The 21,818-nt window shown below is 46.2% G+C and overlaps 1 protein-coding gene across 2 annotated transcripts in view; it reads left to right on the top strand.

Annotated features, from left to right (window-relative positions):
- The window catches only part of C1QTNF12 (C1q and TNF related 12), a 41,602-nt gene extending 20,009 nt beyond the window's left edge, over positions 1 to 21,593 (top strand). For both annotated transcript variants that reach the window (XM_038376801.2, XM_038376800.2), the window contains 5 exons: positions 1,086 to 1,267; positions 6,953 to 7,061; positions 8,809 to 8,899; positions 17,679 to 17,757; positions 19,112 to 21,593. In XM_038376801.2, the coding sequence (XP_038232729.1) occupies positions 1,086 to 1,267; positions 6,953 to 7,061; positions 8,809 to 8,899; positions 17,679 to 17,757; positions 19,112 to 19,210 (560 nt within the window). In that variant the 3' untranslated portion in view covers positions 19,211 to 21,593. The remainder of the gene's footprint in view (positions 1 to 1,085; positions 1,268 to 6,952; positions 7,062 to 8,808; positions 8,900 to 17,678; positions 17,758 to 19,111) is intronic.
- The last annotated feature ends 225 nt before the right edge of the window (positions 21,594 to 21,818 follow it).

Raw genomic sequence — 21,818 nt, 5'->3', positions numbered from 1 at the left:
GGTTGCAGGATCTGGCCCAAGTCAGTCAACCTTTCCCCCTCTTCCCAGCAATGATACTGGGGAGAGGAATGGCTTAGGATGGTTGAGTTAAGTGTAATAGGATGGAATGAACAATATTGCCAATGACAAGTGTTCATAAATCAGGAGACAGGTGTAAACATCATAAGACTGGGGGGGTGGGGGAGATTGTGAACACTTTTTATTCACCTTCTGGATTTGGAAGCATCAGGGTGCAGTGGGATCACATTTTCAAGTTTTATCCCTGCAACCATGAGGGCTAGAAACGTATTTGTCTATCAAAAAGGAAAGTGCAGATTTTCCCATGATTCCAAGAAGGCCAGGACCTGGCGCTTCAGGAACAACCCCAAACATTGTGAGATTGGTGCTAGAATCATGAGAGTTGGCAACACAGAGCTAAGCCAAGAACCTTTTTAGGCCGCGGAACTGCAATAAAGTTCCAGAGTCAGATCTTTTAGAGTGAAATGGTCTGTCCCAAGGGGAGTAGTGAGAGTTCCTTCGACTGGGTCATTTAAATTAGGACTGGAGAAAGCTTTGGAGAACACGTGTAGGGAACAATGTATGGACTAGAAGATGTAGCAGGTCTGTCCATACTGGCCACATTAGGGTCTCTTACTATTATTTATTATTTGTATTGCAGTAACACCTAGGACCCCATTGTGGTAGATGCTGTATAGAAGAAAAAGATGGTCCCTGCCCCGAAGAGTTTATAATCGAGTTTAAGACAGGAAACAACAGAGGGTTAGAGATGGATCGGTGGGGGAGCACAAGGAAATAAGACCATGCCAGGCAGTGGTCTCAGCAAACTAGCTTCCTAGCTATTGTCAATTTTTTTTTGTAGGCATCATGATAAAGGGGGGATCTGAAGGTGGGACAATGAGGTGGCTTTGCAGATATGTTTGACTATCATTGGCTGCCAGCATAAAAGTGCCTCAGTGTAAATAAATATTAAAAAAATAAAAGTTTTTATTAAAATTGTGTAAATTAGAAAAATGTTCTCCCCCTGCTGCTCGGATTACTTTGTCCAAATCCAAGCTGGCCTCCTATTCAATCTCTTTTCTCTTCAGAAACCATTGAACGGCGAGCATCTCTGGCTGTCTCAGCCCACCCCAGCCAACTGCCCCCGCTCCTGCTGTCACTGGAGGAGACCTCGCCCTACAAACGGGTGGAGGAAGCATTCCACTGCAAACTGAAAGGGCAGGTCATTGTGGACAAGAAGACCCTGGTCGAACTTCAGAACTTCCAGTCGGTGAGCCAATGTCACAGCCTGCACTTGCACTGTCCTACTCAGCTCTTCTGTGATGCCTTTTGCCCACAGAGCTCTTGTGGAGAAAGGGAGAGCTGATTCCAGGAACTCATCTCAGGCCTGGCTGCTGGGAGTGAGCATTTGTCTTAACAACTGGTCATGGTTGGGAGAAGTAGCATCTTCTTACCCACCATGGCCAATTCTACCCCACTGAAATTAATGGGGTGTTTTGTCATTGACTTCATAGTGAACAAGAGTGAGCACCATATCTGCTTCCTGAGTGCCTACTTTGATCCTAAAACTCCTCCCCTTGCTCACCTCCTACATCCAAACAATTGTCAGTTAGGTCCCCGTTGTAGAATCTTATTACAGCTAATTCTATTCTGTTCTCTTGTATCTAGGTGCTTACACCATGCTCATCACTGTAGTCTCTGATTGCCTTCCAGTAGTTATTATAAGGGTTTGTCTGCACATGGAGTTATTTAAGACTAGCTATTCCAGGGTAGCTATTCCAGACTAACTCCATGTGTGGACACTCTTATTTCCAAATTAGTTAATCAGGAATATCTGTTCCATATTATATTCATATTTTACCCTATCCCAGAATAACTTTCACATGTAGTAAGCCCGAAATGGCAGCAAGGATCCTCCTGCGCCTTCCAGGCCCCTGGTGTGAATGTATGACTCCAGCAGTTACAAAAATCAGCATTTGATGTTGTTTGTTAGATGAGTCACACTTTAGATTAAGCTCCCATTTATAAATGGCTTAGAAAGGGTCACTAAAGGGTTAATCAGTGAGATAAGGATAGTACAGATATGAGCAGCATGTTACCGATGTTTACAAAGCCATCAGTAGGAGGTGCTATTGATGGTTTTAAACTAGGGTTATAGGCAACCTGTTGGCAATTGATTACCCATGTATTAAAACATCTATGAATCCTACATTATTTGTAAATGGAAGGGTAATGTAAAGTGTGCATGTTAGCTGCAAAGATGGGAGTGAGTGCTAATTATTCTCATTATTACTACTGGGCAAACTTGATGCAGGCACAATGGACATGCAATTCCATGATGCCATTTTTGAGAGTCATTTTCCAGAGCCCGACCGAGATTTTTAAGCATCTTAACTGGCAACAAGTAGTGCTGTTGGTTGCCATCAGTCAACAGTCAGGTATGTTCATGCTGTTAATTAGCAACTGTGCTGCACCCCAGAAGTGGCTGCATTTGCATGGCAGTTGTACAGACTCCTGTCTATGAAGGGGCCTATCCAACAGATCTTATTCAGATGAGTAATCCCATGGCTAATGGGACTCCTCGGGGCTGCAGGATTAGAGACACAGGTTGTAGACCTGCAGTGGGGATTTCTGAGGCAGGGTGAGACAGCTGCCCAGATTTTCTGCAGGTGCTGGCACAGGAGCAACGTTGTACTTGAAGTGTAGGTTGTACTTGAAGCATCCCAGCAAGAGAGAGGTGCTGCCTTGCTAATTAGGAGAGAGAATGTGAATAGACCTCTTAGCAATCAACGTGTGAGCTGGGGCTTCCCAAGCCTTGTTATCAGCGCAGCGAGTCTGATTACTCCTGGCTCCAGAGCTGAAGTGGGAGGGCTGGTAGGTCAGATGGGCCTCTGTGTGCCAACATTTCATTTCTGCTCCTGGACAAGAAGTGCCTGGGTTCAGCTTGTTATCTAAGGCTGTGTCTCTCAACAAGGGGTACGTGCACCCCTGAGGTATGCAAAGGTTTTCCAGGGGATACGTCAACTCGTGTAGATATTTGCCTAGTTTTACAACAGACTATATAAAAAGCACTAGCAAAGTCAGTACAAACTATAATTTTATACAGACAATGACTTGTTTATACTGCTCTATATACTATACACTGAAATGTAAAGTACAATATTTATATTCCAACTGATTTATTTTAAATTATATGGTAAAATAAGAAAGGGGGCAATTGTTCAGTAATAGTGTGGCTGTGACACTTTTTTGTATTTTTAGGTCTGATTTTGTAAGCAAGTGGTTTTTAAGTGAGGTGTAACTTGGGGGTATGCAAGACAAATCAGACTCCTGAAAGGGGTACAGCTGTCTGGAAAGGTTGAGAGACATGGCTCTAAGATATTGCTCTTGGTGATGGTGGACACTCTGAGAGCATCATCTCTGGGGCAATCGGGGTGAGAAGAAGGAAGCCCATTGTCACTGATTTCATAGAGCTAAGATCTCAAGGGTTTGATGCTTACCCAATTAAAGTGGGGAGGGAGCAACTCAGCTCCTGATCCAAAGTCCTTTGAAGGTAATGGGAAGACTCCCATTGGTTTCACTGGGCTTTGGGTCAGTACTTAGCTGTTCTAAAGTCTCCAACACTGGAGAGTGGTGCCTCAATTCTCCTGACCTGGGGTGCATTCAGAGGGCAGCAGGGCTTTCTTCTCCCTGAGGCAGAGACTTCATAAGTCCTGTCCCTCTGAACTATAGTTATTTCCTAGTGATATTCCCCGGTCTCACTATATCCCCTCTCCTCACACACACACACACACCTGCTGCTGTTCTTACAGTGCCCTCAGTCCTACAGCATCTGAGATGAGCGGGTGATATTTTTTCCCCTCCCTTTGAGCATCGTCTACAATGCTCCAAGCACTCTGCTCTCCCAAGACCATTGCCTCCCCTGGATGCGTTGCTGGGTGGGATCTGAGTTACTATAGAGAATTCTTTCCTGGGTATCTGGCTGGTGAGTCTTGCCCACATGCTCAGGGTTTAGCTGATCACCATATTTGGGTTGTTAAGAATTTTTCCTCCAGGTCAGATTGACAGAGGCCCTGGGGGGTTTTCGCCTTCCTCTGAAGCGTGGGGCATGGGTCACTTGCTGGATGATTCTCTGCACCTTGAAGTCTTTAAAAAAACATGATTTGAGGACTTCAATAGCTCAGACAGGTTAGGGGTTTGTTACAGGAGTGGATGGGTGAGATTCTGTGGCCTGCATTGTGCAGGAGGTCAGACTAGACGATCATAATGGTCCCTTCTGACCTTAAAGTCTATGATTTCTATGATTTTGCACAGGGAAGCTTAGATCAGGCACAGCTTGTAGTGTGCAGTGAAATTCCGGCTTTACGTCTGATTTGACTGAAGTCCAGGGAACATCGCTGGAGTGATACCAGACTCACCAAGGCTAAGAGGGTTCTCAGTGTGATGAGAAGCCTTGGGTAGGTCCAGGAGGAATCCTGGTATCTCTCATGTTTTGAGGTCAGGCTAAACTCATTCTGACAGCTGAATTTTAACACTGGCTAGGCCGTCAGAGGGCTTTGCCTTGACTGCTTCACAGAGGAGTTTCTGTGTTCTTATTCTAAGAATCCGTCAATTTAATTTTTAAAAAGAAAATCTTTCCATCGGGCAGCACCCAGCCCACGTCTTAAATGATGCTTGATTCCCTATTCCCACCCGCAAGTAAATTACACAGTGCGTGTGAGGCAGGGGGAAAGAGAACCTGAGTTTGGATTGCGGAGGAGGGCTGGCACTAGCTTGTTATTTACATGCTTTGGGACTGCTTGTTGAAATTAACTGAGAGCAAGTTGCAAATTTCTCGCGGATTACTCCCCGCAGCAATTATGGCAGCTGTGAAATGAGTTGTGCTAATGTCAGGCAGCGAACTCAGCAGGGAGTTATAATTGGTGTGGCGTTTGCTGAAGCATACTGCCCAATGAGTCCTCTTCCTTCCCAACATTCCAGATTGTCTGTTTCCCCTCACAAAGAGTAACAAAGCCACAGAGGACATGAAGAAACAGGAATGTTTTAACAGCAGTAATTTACTGGTGCCTGCAATTGCCTTCCAAATTCGCCAGTGGTTTTGGAATTAAGTTGCTTCTTCTGTTAGTTTAATTGCTTTAATGAGAAAGGAATGGAGAAACTCCCCGGCACAATTCTACCTACACACATGGGACCTGACTCTCCTCTGCTTACAGGAGTATAGTTCAGGCATCACTCTGTCAAAGACTACGGGGCAACATTGAGATAAAACCAGCATCAGAGAGAGTAAAGCGCTTTGAGAGCTACGAAGTACAAGTGACTCGCACTAGAGAAATGCTGAGAATGATTTTTATTTCAGTCGGTTTTTATTTTCTTTCTGTTTAGAAACAATAAGAAGAGCTCTCGGGCTCTGTGCGCTCTGCCAAGGATTTAAAATGACCACCTCCAATGCACATTTCAATCAACTCAACCCTTCTACCACACAGCAGCTCTTCATACAAATACCAGCATATCCATATATCTGCCACTGCTGTGTCACCTCAAAGATGAGGCCAAACAAACAGGCCCTGGAGTGCACTGGGAAAACTGGGGGCGGGAGGGCATTTGAGGTCTCTGGGGTGCTTACAGAACATCCTCTGTCGGACAGCTCTTCCTTGTTCTATGGAAGGGGATCTCGCATCAGTGCGGTGATAGCAACTTTGGCAGTGTATCATGGGGAGAGAGACTTTCTCTAAGACAGGTCTACTAGTGTAAAGTCATAAGCATAAATACCAGGCAATTCAGTTCTGTCAAGGTTCCTTAGTTCTCTGGGTCTGGATGTGTCAACAGATAACTTAGATGTGGTACATGTATTTACATATATAAGCACCAGGACACTCCAGCAGCTGTTCTGCCTGCTAGAATGGTGCAATATAAACCTTGCAGGGGTAATGGGGATAGTGCTTGTCCCGACGCGTTTAAATTTCACATAATGCCCTTGTGGTGGAGGCAGAGCCTCTGAGTAATTTGCTTTGTTGGCCCATCAAAGCTGTTTCTGATTCTCCCTGACTCATGCCAAACCGGTCTTGAGTGGGCCAAAACTAACAATAAACACGTCGCATTGAGTTTATTTTAGCTTAAATCAGATAATCCGCTATGAGTCTGACTTGAGACCACTTCCTTACGCCGGGAGACACTGTGCTTTGCTCGAGTTTTGCCTGCTATTTTCCTCTCGGATCCAAACTCTGAAGAAAATTAAGCTAAATATAGGTTCCGTAAGAACTCAGCAAGGCTGTGCAGTGCTGCTGGCGAGAGAGAATCAGTCCTGTCTTATCAAAGCCTAGAATGGTAGGAAACCTCTGGAGGCCCTGGGGGTTATTGTCTCCTCTGTGTCTGCATCACAAAACCCACACACAGCTTGGCACTGCAGAGACCCAGGACTGCCGTAGTGGGGGTAAGGCTGGTCAGGAGACTCAGGAGGACTAGGGAGCCCCAGGACTGGAACAGTAGGGGGCGCTACAAGTTCAAGATGTCAGTTCTTGGCAGAGCGAAGGGGCTCCAAGGACTGGAAGAGGGGGCGGCAGTAGGTCAAGACTGAGATGCATTGGCAAAGCGGGTGTTGGAAGGGGGGGATACAGTACTAGAATAGCAGAGAGTCCGGGCCAAAGTGCATCAACTGAGCTGCGTGGGGGACACCCGCACAGCACTCAGCTGCCTACACCTGATATTGACCAGTTCTGTTAAATCCTCCCCTTTCTTGGGCATGAAATCCACACAGAAGGAGAGCCCTACCCATGATAGGATAAGTTTCTAGGGAGAAAGGAAAGGCCTGACAATCCCTTCCCAACCTTCACACTCATCTGCTCCTTGCTCACACACACTTTTTCTCCCTGCAATGGGTAGAGAAAACGATGGTTCTGATTGTTGGGGGATTTTGTTCAGCCATTCAAGGTTTGCTGTTCTTTTTTTTCCCCAATAGCCTTTGGCCAAAGGGGCTTTCCTCCGGGGATCAGGCTTGAACCTGGCGACTGGGCGCTTCACAGCAACTGTGTCTGGCATCTACCAGTTTTCAGCCAACGTTCACATTGGTGAGTGTTGTCCACTGGAGCCTCTTCCAGTTTGGCATGGTGAGGGACTCTGGAACTCCTCAGACTGCCTCATGGAGGCTATTCAATCTGAAGCATGTGTAACGACCACGCATTGGCATGAGTCGTCAGTATCATACAGACCTCTACCACTTGAGCTAGCAGAGTAACTCCATTAGGTGGCAGCAGCAGTAGAGTGTTATCCTTTAGCGGACCAGCTACTAATGCTATGGGGGGCATGGCATGCACTTTGCCACTGTATTACATAGGGGTTACACCATGTCAGGGTTCCTTCCCCACTCTGAACTCTGGGGTACAGATGTGGGGACCCACATGAAAGACCCCCTAAGCTTATTCTTACCAACTTAGGTTAAAACTTCCCCAAGGCACAGATTCCTTTCTTGCCTTGGGATTGCTGCCACCTCCAAGTGATTTAACAAACAATCAGGGAAAGGACCACTTGGAGTCCTATTCCCTCAAAATATTCCCCCAAGCCTACACCCCCTTTCCAGGGGAAGGCTTGAGCATATATTCTCACCAATTGGTTACAAAGGGACTACAGACCCAAACCCCTGGGTCTTAGAACGATGGAAAAATCAGTCAATTTCTTAAAAAGAAGGATTTTATTTAAAGAGAAAAAGGTAAAAGAATCACCTCTGTAAACTTAGGCTGATAGTTAACCTTACAGAGTAGCCGAAAATTCAAAGAGCACAAAGGAACCCCCCACTAGCCTTAGTTTCAAAGTTACAACAAAACCAGGATAAACCTCCCTCTAGCAAAGGGAAAATTCACAAGTTGAGAAAACAAAGATAAACTAATACACTTTGCCTGGCTGTTACTTACAAGTTTGAAATATGAGAGACTTGTTTAGAAAGATTTGAAAAACATGGATTGATGTCCAGTCCCTCTTAGTCCCAAGAACAGACAGTCCTCTCTGCTACCATAGGATGGTGCAGTCTAATGAAGGGATGGCATTTTATAACTCTACAGACATTTTCCTACCTGTCTATAGGTAACTGTGCATCAGACCTTTACGTGGTTTTTGGTGCTGGCTGGAGCTGGCTGAATTATTCATAGTGAACAATTTCCCCGTTGACTCTCCAGAAAACACAATGTCCATGGACAGCAGATCACAACCTTAACTCATTTTTTTGCCAGTTGGAATTTTCTGGCAGGGCTTTTGTATGAATGTGTTTTGCCCTTGGGGTTGCTTGGGAACTCTTCTCTGAGAATAGCTTTGTGAATTCGCTGTCTGAATGACACAGGACTTTCTCGGACTGGGCGGCTCTGACTCATTACCAGCTGTCCTGCTGCTGCCCAAAATAAATCTCGTTTCTTAATCAGCCAAATCTCTGTTATGGGCCCTAAATTCACTTTCATGTGAAGAAAACTTGTCCTCCATGAATGACTGTGGAAAGCATGGGCTGGGCATATGAAATGGAGGCAATCACGGCTAAATTGAAATGACATTCAGAATCCACCAAAATGTTCACTGATGCTTTTTCCTTCTATTCACTCAACAATGGTAAAGGACAGTTCAATGAGAAACCAGGGGGGTACTTCTCTTATGGAATCATGACATGCTGCTTACAGGCTAACACGGTTGAAGATTCGCCATGTTGTAGAGGGAGTTCTTTTTCTTTTCTTTTCTTTTCTTTTCTTTTCTTTTCTTTTCTTTTCTTTTCTTTTCTTTTCTTTTCTTTTCTTTTCTTTTCTTTTCTTTTCTTTTCATGGTTTGCTTTTTTCCAAGACCACAGTGAGCTGAAGAGCAAAGTGCAGCTCCGAGCCAGAGACAATGTCCGTGTGCTGATCTGCATCGAATCCCTCTGTCATCGATACACGTGAGTCACTGCAATGTGGTTGTTAACCTGTCACAAACTGCCCCTTTCTCAGCTACTTTTGGCAAATGCCATGGATACCCTCTGTGAATGAAGGTCAAATCAAAAACCTACTGGACCAAACATCTCGAAAGGCCCAGGGTGTTGATCCTTTCAAATTCAATAAACAGAATGGCTATTACCCCTGGATCTCCTAACGAATAAAGCACTCATCCCTCCTCTATGTTGTCAGGGTTCAAGGCTATGATGAGCTATGGCAATGTTGTCTAGTGGCTGGGGGAGGGGACTCCAAATCGGGACTGGGAGTCTTTGTGGGCTAGTTAATGAATTTGAATGCATGGACTCTATGAGCAATGGGGTCAGGATTTTGAAGTCAGTGGGAGTTTTGCCATGGTAATGGGGCCAGGGTTTCCATATTGCTGCTGTGTGAGATGAGACAAAGGAAACTGACCTTCTTCTTAGCCCTATAGCTTTTGGCCTCTCTTCAGGGCTGGGGTGAATCCATCCATGTGGCAATTTTAACTGAAGCTGCTTGACTTATTACCTGATCTGCTCGTTAGACAATAGAGGCCTTTGATTTTCATCACTGCCCATGTGGGACCTTTACAAGCCCTCTAGAAATTTCCCAAAAGGCGTTTCAGACTTTGATGAAAAACAGCAAGAGATAGTTTTCTTGAATTGGCCCTAATAAAAGCAGTGACAGGAAATTTCACGGGGAACTTGGGCCCAGGTAAACTTGGTAGGTGGACAACATGATCTATTTTGTACTTGCCCACAACGAGCATCAGCCTTGCTGCCTTACCAGATGATATCATAGATATAACATGTTGCCTCTGTTACTGCATGTCACTCTCTCTTGGGATGGCTGAGGGGTGTGTTATTAAAGTCGTGGGATACTGCTCACCAACCTCTCCCTCAGTCAGAAAGGCAGCATTCCAGCAGTGACCTGGGGCTGCAGAACTCTGCTATGCAAAGCAAAATCACTGTTAATTTTATAATGCCATGGTTGCCCTTCTATGAAAGCTCTGAAACCAAGGTCACCTAGAAATTCATGAGTATCTCTAGGTTGCACTTTATAGTCACTCAGAATGTCTCAGCAAGGCTAGAACTCAGATCCCCCTGCTCCAAATATCGAGTCCCCTACCACCTGAGTAAGCAGAGAACCTCTGTTAGTAGCATATGGGCTGATACACAGGTAAGCAGTATTAAGACCATCCAGGAGAGGAACTTACCTCTTCAGCTTTAAAAACATGATTTTCTACCACTTGAGCCACTAGCTAGCAGCACTAGTAGACTCTTTTCTTCTTCTGTGGACTAGTCACTAAAAAAGGACAAAGATCCATGATCTTCTAGTGTGGGTTATATAAGCACCCAAGCATAAACATGCCCCAGTCAGAACATTCATGGGTGGTGTTTGTTGTGGCAGCAATAGAGTTGGTTTTTGTTTTCTCAGAACTGAATGTGAATTACTGGGCTGGTGCCTTTTCCCATTGATCCCCAGCTTTGCTAGCTACAGGAAGGCTTTTTGCCATTCCATAATTGCTGAAAAAATGTATGCTCCACCCTATGAGAGATCCTGACCAAAAAAACCTTCAAACAAACTTTTTTCGTATTGGATTGAGGTGCCTGGCACCAATCAGAAGCTTGTGATCTTCAGCCGAGAAAAAGTGGCTTTGATCTTTAAGACTAATCGCTTGGGGTGAAATTCATCCCTGTGCAGGTCAGCACAAGGGCTATGCCCCACTTAAGTCCTATTTTGAGGACTGATCCTCTGCAGAGGGGTACATTTCATATGAATTAGGGATGCTCTAGTTCAACCAGAAGCCATGCCCTTGATGTAGGAATCACTGGGTGAGATTGTCTGGCCTGTGTTACACAGGATGTCAGACTAGATGATCAACATGTTTCCTTCTGGCCTTAAAATCGATGAATCCTGGGTGATTAGCTGACATGAAAGCATGTTTCCTCTTTCCCCGCCATGCACACGGAGAGGTCCATTCATCTTCATCTGTGTCCTTGGGCATGGGACACTCCAGGAGGCAGGATAATGGATCTGATGGACTAATTATCTGACCTGGTTTAGAAATCCTTGTGAACTAGACTTCACGAGGGATGAATTTTGTGCTCAAAGAACCCCTTGGGAAATAGGATCAGTCTTCGAACAGAAACTTGGTCAGGCTCTTGAGCTTTGTGTACATTTTCCCATGAGCTCTTACTGCTTGTCAATGGATGGTGCTAACCATTGTGTGTACCTAAGTAAATATGCAGTGTGTCCTAGACAAAATGGGCTAGAATTGAATTTGAATTGAATTTGGCCAAGGGTGCTGAGCGGAGAGAATGATATAAAAGTGTCAGAAAGTGTGTTTCTAGGAGGCAGGAATGAGATTATGGGTCTGAAATACAGGCACTGCTGTGGCTTTTACAAGTTTTATTAGCTGTGAACGGAGTTCCTTCTCTGCCCTGCCTTCAGACAACCCACACCCATGAACTGCTTCCTAAATGTAATAACATAAGTGCCCTGCTAAACCCTGGGGATGTACAAGTTGTCATTATGGTAACCGACCCAACCCACGGGCCTATCAATCTTTCCGAGGGAAGCCTCCCACAAACCCATCCCTCAGACTTCACTGCACATGCGCAGAGTGGTGCTAGCATGTTAATTCAGGGTCAGGGAGACTATGGTTTTGTTATTTCACCTGCATCCCATCTGGATAGAGCTTAGCATCTCAATGATGCTGTCCTTCAAAATGCTGGATCAATCAGGAGGGTGGGTGGGTGTAGAACAGAAGGTGATAGTTCCTGATGCTAAATGTGCCAGGACTCTATAAAAGCATGTCCCACCCAGGCACCCATGGTCACTGGGATAAAGACACAGAAAGACCCCACTTGCAAACTGAACCCCATAACTCAGGGTGAGCACTGAGTCTTGAAGTGGTGCCAATGATTGTTAAATTCAGCGGCCCCCTTAGTATATGCCAGGCCAGGGAGAACTTACAAGAGATGTCATACGGTTCCTCCACGACAGAAATAAAAAGCCATACCATAAAAAGACTCTGGGGTAGAATGTTCTAATGTTCCTGAGTGATTTAGGAGTCCACGTCCCATTTTCAAAAGTGACTTAGGAGCCCACGTCTCTCAGAAAGTCAATGGACTCCTAAGAGCCTACATCGCTAGTAGCCTACATCGCCCCTAGTGAAGAGCATCAGAAAAACAATTGCTAGAATCTGGGGTGGGAGGGAAGTGCATGTGCACTGTTCTCTTCACAGGAACAGGGCCAAAGTGTGTGCACAGACACAGGCATCGCTCTCACCAGCTAAACGAGTCACCAAGGCCCTTACAACCATTATCTCTGAAAAGGCAGGCTTCTCCCTAGGGAGCTCGGCAGAGGGACCTGACAAACATACAAGCAGGCCTGGCATTTTGCCCCGCCGAGAGCAGTGCTTCTCCCCTAGGGCAGCCAGTCCCTTTCAGGGCTCGCTCTGGTCACTTTTCACCGTCGGAGGATTCCTGTTTAGAAGTTTCCAGGGTTGCTAGACCCGCCCCAGCCCACCTGCACTATTCGCCCAAACTGTAGCGAGACTTGGGCAATTAGAGCACCGAAAATGTGTCAATAAAACAACGTTACGGGCGTGACTTAAAGCCACTAACGCTGTTAAACGTGTTGCCGAGCTGGACTCCACTTTCCCTGCCCTGTGCCTTGGATGGTTGTAAATGGGATTGACCTCGCCTCAATTTTATTAGAGAATTAAATTGAAATGAAGCCTCGTACCATAAATACCAGGTCTCGGTCCTGTGTTTCATTGGGCTGTGGAAAAGACTCGGTTGGTGCCCAAGTACCCATTAGTAACCAAGGTAACGATGAGTGCAGAACGCCTGCTGACCTGCTGGAAAGGCGAGGATCTTGCTAACCAGGGCAGCGTTGTTTTGCGGTCTGCTTTAGAGTGGTCCTTTATGATTTCAGGGCTCAGAGAAGTGAGGAGCTGACGGGGCCTAAATAAGGGATGAGGGGAAATGTCTCCCCCAAATGTTTTACTGGCCCACTCTGGGCAGCTGCAGGACTCAGAGCCTCCCACTTCTGGACCCACCTTCCACACCTTTTTGTATGAGGGTTGGGTGACTGGAACCAGTTAGAATCAGGCATCTGAGCAAGCTTCCTTCATACATGCTCAGTGCGTCTCTCTCCCGACCTGCAGCTTAGCCTTAGGGTGACCAGATGTCCCAATGTTATAGGGACAGTCCCAATTTTTGGGTCTCTTTCTTATATAGGCTCCTATTACCTCCCACCCCGTCCCGATTTTTCACATTTGCTGTCTGGTCACCCTCCCTGGCCTCTCCTTGCTGTCTTACCATCCCCTCCCTACTGATTATATTGGGTGCAGGACTCATCCCCTTAGCCCTGAGACTCTTATGAGCAGAGACTGCCCGTCACATTGTCTCTCACATACTTTTATTAGGTGGGAAAATGTCCCTGATGGACGAACCCGAGTGGTGGCCAAGGTATTTTTCAATGGAGCCCTCAGCCAGTGGCTGAGAATTTGAAACTCTCAGCCTATTGGTGTTGCTCTCTCAGGGCAAAAGGCTATTTTTACTTCCACCATGATTCTGGGGTGCCAGTTGTTCCCATGAGTTGCTTTCTTAATAGTGTGGCAGAAGAGGGATCTAAGGACTTTATCCTGCGCCCCGTTATCATGGTATCTGAGCCTCGCAATTCTTTGTGCATTTACCCTCACAGTGGTACCTCGGTAAGGTATGGAAATAGGACTGTCCCCATCTTTTCATCTCCAGCATTGTGGCTTGCTCTGGGTCGTGCAGGACATCTGTGGTGGAGCAGGAAATTGAACCCCACGTCTTCTGAGTCCCACATCAGCACCCTGATCGCTGGACCATCCTGCCTCTCTTGGAACAGCCGAGTTCCATTTCCAGTTTTAGTTCCAGTTCCTAGTGCACATGGGGCTGTCCTGGATTTCCCCAGTCATGTTTTCAGTTGTTTTTAAACTAGAGTAACCAGACAGCAAGTGTGGACAATTGGAACAAGGGGTGCGGGGTATTAGGCACCTATATAAGACAAAGCCCCAAATCTCGGGACTGTCCCTGTAAAACTGGGACCTTTGGTCACCCTATTTTTAACTGAGCTCTCCTTATTCAATGTCCTTTTTGGATTTATTGGGCCCAGGAGGCCATTATCCTTGTTTATTTAAAAGGCTTGATAGTTTCAGAGCCACAGGCACTTGGGCCTGATTGTCACTTAATGCCTTTTAGAGAGGGGAAGACAGATAACCCATCTGTAAAAATTAAAAAGGGTGGGGAGCTCTCCTCCCTTATCAGGTTCTCCACACTCCTGACTGCTTTGATGAAGGCACTTGTCTTGAGGGAAAACAAAGTGCTTTTCATCAGGGAGGCTCACTCACCTCCCTCAAGGACCTTGTCTGTCTGTCTCTCCACACTACAGCATCAGCCATGCGAGGAGCAATCAAGTATTGAAAAATGGCTGTCAACAGCAGATCTCTTCTGACATGGCTGTCGCGAGCAAGGCTGGTGCATGGCTACCTTGTTTTTGTGGATTTTCTTCTGAGAGCTTAGCCAAACCATGCCACAGACTAATCCTTCCCCCCACTAGGAAACTAGGCCAGATGTCATTGACTGCAACCTTCTAGGATATGGCGCAGCTGTCTTCAGCTGTAATTTATGGCCACAAGCCCTGGTCCTGCAAAGGGAGCCACACAAGGCAAGCAGACCCATCCACACACGCAGTCCCACTGAGGCTGGTGGGATGCCGTGCTTAGCGTAAGGCTCCTTTTTATAGGACTGGAGCCATAACATGGTGAGGGCCTTTGGCTCTAAGTAGCGCTGCCATGACCCCTGCCTTGTTCTTGCTTACTCAGAACTGATCGAAGGCTTAATCACCACTCCGTAGATTAGATTAAGATTCTGTAGGGCCATGTTCACTAGGACGCAGAGCTGTGTTTCCACTGTGTGTCTACCATGGTCCTCTTCGAATGGTGTTGAAAACGGTTGTCCCATCAGGGTCGTTCTACAGCAAAGCCTGGCAAACGCCAGGTTCTAGCAGAGGCTGTTCTCGCTCTCTGACAATGGGTGAGGACCTGACTGTCCCTTGGAGTGGTGAGAGAATGGGAGGAGGGGTAGGGGACTTTTTCTGTCATTATGGGACCTGTTCGGACGAGCATTCTGCTGGCATTGGGTGAACTGCGACCGAAGTCAGCCTGTGGAATTTGCTAGGGATGCCCGCTTATGCAGTCATTTGTTTTAGGGAGCTGAAAGAGCCTCGGGGCTTCCAGCTGAGACTGGGCAAGAGAGGGAGGATGAGAGAGATTAATGAAGGAAAGTTCCCGCCCAGGTTTGGCATTTGGTAGGATATGACACACACAAGTAACTCCCTAGTCGGCTCTTGGTGCCAAGCGGTTTGTGCTCTCTGGGCCAAATAGTCCCCTACACAGGTTATCTCCACGTCGGGGGGATGGAAATGCCACGTATTGGCACTCGCTGTGTTTCTTCACCACCTCGCTGTGGAAAGGAGCGGGGTGGGGTTGGCCTCACGGGGGAAGAGGCCGGAGGTGCTAGCCACTGAACAGGGCAGATCTGGGAGGATCCAGCCAGGTGGAGGCCATGTGCCTCTGTCCTGCTTCCTACCTCCATGACATGCTGTTGGGATGGAGCTGTGCTCCTGTGGGTTATCCCCATAACCTCCCCTCAGGGAGCGTTTTAGAGCACGCAGGGTGACATGGAGGGACAATGCTGGCTAGGTGATGCAGAGCTTTCCAAACAGGCTCTGACTTACTGGCGCTCAGAGGATGGTCTGGCCCTTGGAAATGATTATCTGTCCATTACGATTGGACCTGTTAAAAACACCAGGCCAACACACCCCTCTCATCCAAAGAGCAGGCTCCCACTACAGAGCACTGTCTTTTCCATGAACATACTGTTATTTGTGACCATCACGCCTACAAAGCAATTAATAAACAGTGAGCAATAAAAGGATGCCATAGAACCGCCCACCCATAGTGCTTGGCAAACTTGACAAGCCGATTGGAAGCAGAGTCATTTCACTCATCACTGAAATGCAGCTGGTTCTTGGGTGGAAGGAGGCAGCAGTTTAGGAGCAAACAGCAACACTTCATGATGGTTCAAGAGAGAGGAACAATAGTGTTTCCAGTGGAAACCACAGGGGGTGTTTTCAGATTACATCTGAAGGATGGCACCTGCAGCTCACCCCCTTCTCATTAAGGTAACAAACAAATGCCAAAACAAAGCTCACCTCCCTTCTTACCTTAATGTTACCCCCCTTTTCTGCTTCTCTAACACTACTTTAATGTTACCTCACTTTCCCGAAGCCCCAGACAGTATGTTCTGTCACCTTAAAAGTGTCTCCATTCTTCCTAAAGAGGCTTTCTTTCCTGGAAACATTCCCTGCATTCAGGGGATCAGCCACTTCTTAACCTTACATGTGTTCCATCACCCAACTTTGTGTGTAGTTGATACATATAAATGATCAATCAGACCACAGTGACCAGTTAGTCTAAATATGAGCATGTCACTGATCCTTTATGAACTTTGGAGTTGCGCATTATCCTCTATTTCAGGGCACGCTTCATGGAATCTTCTTCCTCTCTTCTCCTTGGTCCACAATTCATATCATTTCTTTTTTGATGGGGGTTGTTGTTTTTTTCTTCACTAAACTTCTAAATTCCTGCTTAATCAAAGGAATCTTTTTATATCAATGTCTCCATGTTTTAAAGCATTTTTCACTTCTTTATCTGCCACTTCTTTATAAGGTATCCCTACACATGCTGGAATCCTTGATAGTAATATGTTCACCCAGTTCACATGGTTTCAATATCCAAACATCCTAACTATGTTGTCAAAAACAATATTTCATTTATTAGATCACGCCTGCTTTCTGAGGTACCCTGGGAATGGCCAGAGTTCCTGGTGACCAATCTGAAAAGATAACGTCGGTGATAGGCTGGATATCCCTTATCTAGTTCAGTGCTAACATTAGTCCCACCAATTCAGCTGTCGTAATGGTTGCAAAATTAGATCTTCTTTTAGATTTCTTAACTCCATTCTCGGATGCAAAAGGCTGCTCGCGCTCAACGTATTTTTTTCAATTTAGGATTCGCCTATATATAATGTGTGTGTGTGTGTGCGTGTGTGTGTGTGTGTACGTACGTACATATGGCAATAGTGACTTCATTTGCCATATATAAATGGAAACACTTTATCTGCGCTGTTGTCCACAGATATTGAGGTGTATTGCCCAGCCTGTATGTTCAAAACAAAAGGGGGGAAAGGAATTGGATACGGCTATCCAGTGTGTAAGGGAAAGCGAAAAGCAGCAAAGGCTGTTGTTAGGCTGGACTCGGGACACCAGGATGGGGTGGTTTCAGGGAGCTGCTCAAATAAGCTTTTGTGGGTTAAAACCCACTTCATCTGGTGAAGTGGGTTTTAGCCCATGAAAGCTTATGCCCAAATAATTTTGTTAGTCTCTAAGATGCCACAAGGATTCCTCGTCACTCCAGGGTTTCTTGCAGCTCCCTCTGAGGCACCTGGACTAGATGGACCACTGATTTGATCCAACATAGCAATGCCTACACTAACACTGTTTTCTCCCTCCCCCCCCCGACCCCGGGAGCGTGGAAGCTCTTTGAGAAGGGGGGGACTGTGACTTAAGCTGGATGTCTCTGTTTCTGCAAGGGTGTTTAGCTGATGTGATGAACTGGCTGAGTTAATGTGCATATTCTGTTCTTCTTTGGCTGCTGTTTAGATCTTTGGAGGTTATTGCTGGTCTGGAAAGCAACAGCAAGATCTTCACTGTTTATGTGCATGGGTTGCTACAGCTACAGGTAAGAGGGCCTGGAAGATAATGATGATACAGTCCGCACTCATTCAGTACGCAGTGTAGTTGTAGTTGTTTTGGTCCCAGGATATTAGAGGGACAAGGTGGGGGAGGTGATATCTTTTCCTGGGCCAACTTCTGTTGGTGAGAGAGACAAACTTTCGAGCTTACATGGAGCTTATTTCACTCACACACAAACGCATGCACGCACATGCACACTTTTCTCTCTCACAGAGTATGGTGGGATCACAGAGACCCATATCCACAAAGGTATTTAGGCTCCTAGCTTCCTTTGTGGAGTTGAGTAAGAGTGCTTTATAGCGTAGGCGCTGACTTCGTCTCTACCCAGGGGTGCTCGACCCCAGCCCCACCCCAGAGCCATCCCCACTCTACCCCTTCCTCCAAGCCCCTGCCTCTTCCTGCTCTGTCACAGGTCCAGCCCCCTCCACCCCCACCTCGCTTCTTCCCACTCAGTTATTCCTCTTCCCCTGAGTGTGCCCCATCCCCGCTCGTCCCCCTCCCTCCCAGCGCCTCCTGCACGACGCGGAACAGAGAGCGGGAGGAGTTGATCAGCGGGGCCAGTGGCAGGTGAGAGGCACTGGTGGGGGGGGAGCCTTGGCTGACGGTGGGTGCTAAGCACCTGCTAATTTTTTTCCCCTGGGTGCTCCAGGACTGGGGCACCCACGGGGTCGGTGCCTTTGCTTTATAGGCATTATTGAATTAAGATTCTCAACTCAACTCCCTTCCCCTCCCTTCCACTCCCAATGTAGCAGGGAAGTGTTATTAACTTCATTTTAGGATTAAGGTCCCATGAAATTAAATCGTCTCCCAGGGAGTCTGTGTCAGGGCTAGAAACAGAAACCTGATCTCCTGGGTCCAAGTTCCCAACTTTAACCACACAATTAATCTTCCTCCTACAAAACTGTGATATTAATAATAGTAAATACATAAACTCTTCATCCAGCCATTTCACAGGGCTTTACCAAAGTGGTTAAGTATCATCATCCCGATTTCATAGAAGGGAAACTGAGGCACAGAGCGCCACCTGACCCAGGTCACCCAGCAAGACAGTGGCAGAGTAAGGAATAGTCATCTGATTGGCGCTTGGCTGCTCTAACCGCTAGACCGCACTGCTTCCACACTCTAACCAGGTCAAGCCCAGAAACGTGCACTAATAGAACTGAATAGTAACAAGCTAGAAACACAATGCTGCAATGAAAATATTTGAGCAGCTCCCTGAAACCATCCCGTTCCGGTGTCCTGAGTCCAGCCTAACAATAGCCTTTGCTGCTTTTCGCTTTCCCTTACACACTGGATAGCCGTATCCAATTCCTTTGCCCCCTTTTGTTTTGAACATACAGGCTGGGCAATACACCTCGATATTTGTGGACAACAGTGCAGGAGCCCCCATCACCATTCAGAATGGATCGGATTTCATGGGCATGTTTATGGGCGTCTAACCTGGATTCCCACCACAGGTTGGGTGGGGAAGAACACGACTCAAGGAGCCTTGCAACATACATCAGACTGAAGAACCCTTTACTTTGACCCGAGAGGACTGCTCCCTGTTACCCATTGGCATCTATTTTTAATACAGTGAAGTAAAGAGCCTTTCCTTCTGCAGACACTCATCTTGCTTTTCAAAGGCTGCTGCTTTTAAATGTCTACATCAGTTCTGCCTACAAATATATTTTAAATAATAATAATAATTAAAAAAATAACTGTATATTATTTAAATTGTCTGTGCTTCACCAAAAGCAGACAGCGCAATATACCAAGGGTCTGGAAGGGTTACATTGTAACTATCTGTATAACACGATAGCGCTTGTATCCAGCATGTCTTGGGGATCAATGGGTTTGGTTTGAGTTTCTTTGCAAACTAGCTAACAAAGCAAAAAAATATATATATGGACGGATTTCTGTGTATTTGGGAGGAAAAAGATAAGGATTTGCCAGCAAACTCTGCTGATGTCACGCTCTGGACAAGTTGAAAGCCCCACTTTCCGTCCTGACTCCTGGATGACTGATACACAGTGTGCTGACTGCTTTATCTAACATCAAGCCTGAGTGTTGCCCAGTGTAATTCTGGGGGCCTAAGGATGAAGTGCCACTGTTACTTTATTTCCAAGTAGTTCCTTAATCTCTTGACAAAGCTGAACATTTCATATTGGCTGCGTGATTACTTTTTTATGTTAGGGTAAGACAAACAAGCACGGGCAACAGTTCTGGCCAACTCTCTGCTTCCCTGATATTCTTATGTTTTAATAAGATGTATATGTATTTTTAGTCACATCCATATATGCAGCATCCCCTGGGCCCCACATATAAAGTTGTAAGCATGTCAGGAGCACAGTTGCTGGTTGCCAACAGACCTGGAAAAGGCTGGGGACCAGACTGGCAATGTGAAAGTTGTCTTTTTGTACGGTGCTAATTTGGTGATGAAAATATCTGAGCAACAACAAGGAGTGCAACTCCCCTCCCTATAGAAGGCACCATTGAGGTCCCACCTATTCCCTACTTTTAGATATTAAGTACTTCAAAGGCCTTGTAAATGTCACCTGGAAGGCACCGAATGAGAAGGTCACAGGATCAGGGCTTGTCCAGACTCCAGTTTGCAAAGGTAGGTGCATAATAGGTCCTGCCCCTCCCAAATTCCATGGTTACCTGGCGCTAAGGTGTGAAATCCTGATGCAGGTGAAGTCAGTGGGAGTTTTGACTTCAATGGAGCCAGGATTTCACCCAGGATCTGGAGACTCAGATAACCTCTGAGGCACACAAAAGCTCACTGGTTGCACCTGGGTGTTGATTCCAGTGGCAGTAGATGGGATTTGGATGTTTTGTTAATGCAAACTCTATAGAAAAATGGCCCTGACAGATGACTCTAAAGAGACACTGGCAAGGCAAAGAATGGGATCGATGTGCCTTTTAACATTGATCTAAACTGATAGGAAAATAAATGAAAGATTCCAAATACCTAGTTTGGGGGTCTTGTACTTGTCTAATCTACCACCCTCCTCACCAAGCAATGAAGTCAAAGAACCCACGGATGCCATTTTTGTGATACCCACAGAAAGACTGTCCACTCCTCCCTCTGCTGGATCTATGGGAGGAGATAATCAATGAGCCTCCATGCTCCAGTGAGGCTGCAACACACAGCTGATCGATTTAAGGCACTGGGGGAAAAGTTGCAGTAGAACAGAAATTGATTCTTTTGTATCACCTACTTTCTAAACCCAGGGAGAAAATATCCAGCACACAGGCAGGGGGGAGAATATTATTTTCAGTTTGCTAGGTGTCTATTAAAAAGCAATAAAGAATTGGAAAACCTGGCCTGAGGGCATCCCTTTAAGCATAGGCCATATTCATCCCTTTAGTCAGCCTAGTTTCCTGGGGAGGAATCTGTCCCAGGCATGGCTACAGACGTATGAGACTATCTCTGTGACAGGTATCAGCTGCCAAGGTGTGTTGTACACTGTTATCCTCTCAATGCATGGTAGTTTGCTGGTCCCTGGGATCAGGCAACTGGTGACAGCCTAGGCCTTGGTGAAAATGAATCAGTCCAGTGGTGAGGACAGACTATTTACACTGCGTGATCACAGAGTACAGGTAGCCCAGGGAAGTAGCCTGTAAGCCAGCATATATCCCTAAACCACATTTTATAGTGTGTGAATACTTGTACTCAACAGGGCTTTTTCACACGTGTCTTGCTGCAACATACTCACTGAGTGTTGTGTCATTGAAAGTGGTGTTATACATATGAATCGTGAACAGTCTCCCTGATCTTGGCAAATTGGAGTTGAAATATTTATTTTGTCATAGAACTAAAATGCTTGTTTGACTTGGCTTTTTTGTTTTGTTTTATTGATTTGGTGGTTCCCCCCCCCACTATTCACCCTTGATTGGATTTTACCTACCTGCAGTGCCCGGAAGGGAACAAGCCCCCGTGTTATTTATTTGTATTACGACAATACCTAAAGGACCTAGCTGAGTTCTGGGCCCATTATAGTGGGCACTGTACAAACACATAGCAAGAGACAATCCCTGTCCCCCAGGAGCTTACAGTCTAAA

Source organism: Dermochelys coriacea, chromosome 18 (assembly GCF_009764565.3).
Source record: "Dermochelys coriacea isolate rDerCor1 chromosome 18, rDerCor1.pri.v4, whole genome shotgun sequence".
In the NCBI taxonomy this organism is placed as follows: domain Eukaryota; kingdom Metazoa; phylum Chordata; order Testudines; family Dermochelyidae; genus Dermochelys; species Dermochelys coriacea.
Note: the sequence above shows the minus strand (reverse complement) of the source record. Positions and strands in the feature narration are given on the sequence as shown.